Source organism: Populus alba, chromosome 11 (genome assembly GCF_005239225.2).
Source record: "Populus alba chromosome 11, ASM523922v2, whole genome shotgun sequence".
NCBI lineage: Eukaryota > Viridiplantae > Streptophyta > Magnoliopsida > Malpighiales > Salicaceae > Populus > Populus alba.
Window position 1 is genome coordinate 22,431,609 of NC_133294.1, and position 4,859 is coordinate 22,436,467.

Below are 4,859 nucleotides of genomic sequence, written 5' to 3' on the forward strand. Positions count from 1 at the left end.
TTAATTTTACAGTTTAGGGTTGTATACCAGGACTTGAATAATCATGATTTTCTAACTTTTACTATATAGCTCGATACATTGTAACTTTTAGAAAAACTATAAAACTAGTGCTAACATATAGAGAAAATTACCTTGAACTTGAAACATCTCGTAGTTTAGTTTTTTTTTTTTTTTTTTTTCATTTTGTCTTCATTTTTAAATTTTTTTTTTAAAAAATCATAGCGTAAAAGAGTCAACAAATTAGATTTAAGTATTTACAAGTTTGCCATTATATTTTCATTTAATAACTGAAAACCTCTTAATGCATAGAATTAACAAAAATGCCAGTGAAAGTATTGTAAAACATTCTTCAAAAAACCCTAGATGAGGGTGTTCTAATTGAAATGAAAATTTAAATCTAGATATTCTAATTCATCAAATTCATTTAGAGTAAAAAACATTAATTTTGATTTTGTGTTTTAAAGTTTAATTTTTCAGTTTAATTAGAATGGACTTTGATTGTTGATTGTTTAGACAAAACAAAATGAAAAGAAAGAAGGGAAGGGATATAATGGATGAAGAAAGGGGAAGTTGTATGCTTGTGTTGTATTATATATATGAGAGTATATTCATCTTTTTATTTTATTTTAAGCTTTGAATTGACCAAGAATATAAAGTGTAAATTAAAAAAAAAAGTAAAATGAAAAAATAATTAAACTATAATTTATAGACAACGGTGGAAGTACTATTGGTGAAAGTAATGCAAAGCTTTTATTTATAATAAAAAAAAAAAACCGCAAGACAGAATGATTGCACAACATGACATTTCTTTATTTAGCTAAAGTATTAATAAAAAAAAAGGTCCAACAAAGCTTCCCTGGCGATGAATTCCACTTCAATTTCTTTATCTCATGTGCAGTGGAAGTGGTGGAATGCTTTGTTCGTGCCTGAAGAAATTTTCAGGATCAACTTTGGTCTTCACATGCACCAACCTGTAGAAGTTATCCTTGAAGTACTTAGTACCAAAAACACTCGCTTCAACAAAACTTGTGTTAGAATTTCTGTTCATGCCCAAATCAAGATCCCTGTAATTCACATATGCTTCCCTAGGATTCTTTGAGACATAAGGTGTCATGTAACTGTAAACCCTCCTAGTCCAATTTATATGCTCTGCAACGTTTTCCGTTGCATCTTGCCAGCTGGACCAGTAAAGGATCATGAACTTGGTACCTTTTCTATGAGGAAAAGGAGTCTGAGATTCTGAAATTCGGTTCATCATTCCACCGTAAGGAGTGAACACTACTAGAGGACTCTCTGCTTCAAATAACTTCTCCCATAACCCTTCAAGTGCCTTTTCAGGTATGGGTTTTCTGGCATAGTCAGAGTTGCCTTTGAAGTAGGCCCTGTCCGGGTTCGTTCTTTGAAGGAAAAATTCAGGAGAAGTATTGGTACTCAAGCCTGCCATATATACAGTAGAATTGATCCAGTTTGTTTCGATACAATCCTGTCGTGTCAAACCCAATCCAGGGAAGCTGTGTTTCATTACCTGGAGAAGCCTGTTGGCGTCACCAAGAAACAGGGCATTGTAAGAGGTGGTGATAGTTCTTTTACCGTGGCTACTGACATTAGCTGTCTGAATTTGAACTCTGATGAAAAGATCCTTGTCTAGTTGATCAGCAATTTGTTGCCATCTATAGAGGAGTTTAGTTGCACCTTGTTCTAACGTCTTGGTAACGGTAAATACTGTCACAGCTGATGGTACAGGAACTAATTTTACCTTCCAGGCGGTGACGATTCCGAAGCTGCCACCTGCGCCTCCTCTGATGGCCCAAAAAAGATCTTCTCCCATGGCTTTTCGGTCTAGAAGTCTTCCATGAACATCAATTATATGAACATCAACGACATTGTCGGCTGCAAGGCCATATTTTCGCAACATGGCACCATATCCACCTCCTGAAATTAGCCCGCCCATACATACAGTTGGGCAAGTGCCAGATGGGAAGCCATGAGTTTTGCTTTTCTCAGAAATTCTGTAGTAAAGTTCACCATTCGTGGCACCCACCTGAACCCACGCGCTGTTGTGCTCAATATCAACGCTGATGGACCGGAGCTTGGCAAGGTCCACAACAATGAAAGGTGACTCAATCTCTGAAACATAAGAGAGTCCCTCAAAATCATGGCCTCCGCTACGGACTCTAAGGTGAATTCCAAGCTGCTTAGAGCAAATGACAACAGCTTGGATGTGAGATTCTTGTAAAGGAGTGAAGATAAACTCAGGTTTCGGTACTGAAGGCAAGGTGAACCTGAGGTTTTGAGCAGAAGATTGTAAAACACTATTGTAGGAAGAGTTTTTTGGAGTATACAAGACAGTGGAAAATGTTAGGTTTGTTAGGTGTGTTGCCATTTAATGTGCCTAACATTACCATTGACCAGCAGCCTTTGTTGAAGAAGATGGCAGCCACCATTGACTGCAGCTGCAGCTGCTGGAAAATGAAGAAGAGAAGCCACCATTCCTACTATAAATAGGCACTAAGTGTAGAGAGCTAAATGAGAGAGAGTTGAGAGAAAGAAAGATGTGAGAAATGTAGGAGAGAGTGGGCTGCCAAGGCAGCCAGCAGTAGCTGCCATTGCAGCACTGAGAAGAGAGAAATAGAGTGAGGTTGAGAGTTGCCAAAAAGGAGATGATTCCTCCTCCTCTATTGTTGTAAATCTTGTTCTCTCCCTATATAATCAAATGGCTTCTCCCGTGGATGTAGGCGGTTTTCCGAACCACGTTAAATATTGTGTCAGTGTGCTTGCCCTCCGATGAGCAATTATCAGTACATCACCGGTCGGAATTCCCTTCAATTGGTATAAGAGCTTATGGTTTGAAGTGGTGTTTGATTTTTGCTCAAAAATGAAAGTTGTCAAAATTATGTTTTGACCATACCATCGTGTAGAGGAGGACGATACGAAGCCACTGGTGAAAACGGCGTCAAATTCGGACGTCGGACATGGCCGTACTCTCCATCACTCTCCGGTGAGGTGGCGGGCCACGCGCGCAGACGCGCCCACGCGTCTTCTTCACCCGGATGAGTTGACCCGACCCGAATACCAGTTGACCCGACCCATGTGAACAGTAGACATGAACAGTGACGTGCCATGTAAAGGATGACATCAGCATGATGCAAGGATGACATCAGCATACACAGTCAGCAAAAGCATGGACTAGTCAACGGACATGTCAGCATAGGGGGCCCACTTGCCGAGCCAAATTGAGCCGAGTCAAATTGGAGCCGAGCCGAGCCGTGAGCCGAGGGATAGGATCCAGTGTAGCTGATCCTACGTGCAACCGGATCTAAGATTGAATCTGAGCCGTTAATTAGGTCAGAATTGTTTTGATCAAATCGTAGCCGTCTGATGTGCGATTTGGACGATTCAAGACATGTTTCCAGCTAATTTGATCATTCCGGATGCAATGGTACGGTCCGATCGTTGATATTCGAGACCAAAATGGCGGTGGTGAATTATTAAAGAGAGATTGCCCGATTAGGAGGCATCTGAAGGTCATCATGGTGGTCGATGGAGATGAAGAAGAAGAAGGTGCACATGTTTACCCAATTATATGTGCTGAACTATTAAGTGGGAAAATGTAATGCCTTGATGGAAGGTAAAATTGGGACACTCTGGACACCCGGTTATGTGGACATTTAGAGGTGTAGAGTGAAAACTGATGAAGACCAATCTTGACGAATCTAAGCACTGGTAGTCTCGCTAGATGTTGAGAAATCAGGTATAAAACCAGGATACCCCAGATCACTTGTAAAGGAAAGCCGCAACAAAGCTAGCAAATGGTTGTATATACAAAAAGGCAGTACGGTGGATAGATACGTTCTAAGAAGTTCTGTCTAGGAGATTGGGTTTTAAGCGGGACCAGTGTGACCCCTCCAAATCTTTCCTGGGAACTTGCTTAGTTGAAGGATCATCCACACAGTACTATTTTTGTATATGTGACAGTTTGTTATGAAACTGTTGAAGACTAGCAGGATGACGGCACAAGGGGAACAATTGGGTTCCGTATGATCAAGGATCTGATGGAGTGGTGATTTCTCCAAAGAAGTTAGATTTGGTGACTGTGATTTCTTGAAGGGAGAATTGATGAAGACCCTGATAATGGAAGAGAAATACAGCAAGGGGATAAAGATTGGCACCCTATTTTGACTTGGACAGATGTTGTGACGGGATGAGCTGCTGTCAAACATAAAAGCAAAGAATAGGGAGAAATCTGGAGAACTGAAATTGCACGAGAGCACACGGAGATTGTGCAGAAGTACCCGGAGGATCCAACGAGGTACTGTTATGAGACAATAGGTGCAAGGAGAAGAAGAGTTCCCAGATGAAGCTCAGAGCAGAGACTATGAGAAAAAGTTGTACAACAGGAAGTCTCTTGTGCTCTTGATAAAGGCAACAAGCGAGGACCTTTCCAATGCATGCAAGGATGGAAAGATGAGCTGTTGCAAAGGCACCTAATTGAGGGGGTGCAAACGCCTGTGACAAAAGGCGACCGCCTATGATGAAAGGCGAAGACACCAAAGAGAGTTGGTGTGGGTGGAGCTATCAAACAGAAAGGCATAGAAGCTCCAAACATAGAAAATGAGATGGAAGATTGCGTAGAGTGCACCGCAACTCTCTCTTTCTATGTGATCAGTGGTAGTGATCTCTCCCAAGTCCACATGGTGGTAGAGAATCTTGGAGCCACTAGAGACATCCCCTATGAAGGAGGATGTGGCCGTTTCATGATGACGAGTATAGACACCTCAGATGGAAGGTGTGTGGGCCAAGATTAGAGACTTGGTTCAGACCACCCCATGACGACAGACAGAGACACCTTAGATAGAAGG

The 4,859-nt window shown here is 41.3% G+C and overlaps 1 protein-coding gene across 1 annotated transcript; it reads right to left on the bottom strand.

Moving 5' to 3' along the window:
* Positions 1-820: 820 nt before the first annotated feature.
* Positions 821-2,088, bottom strand: LOC118040832 (monolignol oxidoreductase AtBBE-like 13). The gene has a single exon (XM_035047878.2). The coding sequence runs from the start codon at positions 1,949-1,951 to the stop codon at positions 884-886; it is 1,068 nt and encodes a 355-aa protein (XP_034903769.2). The 5' UTR covers positions 1,952-2,088; the 3' UTR covers positions 821-883.
* Between the last annotated feature and the right edge of the window lie 2,771 nt (positions 2,089-4,859).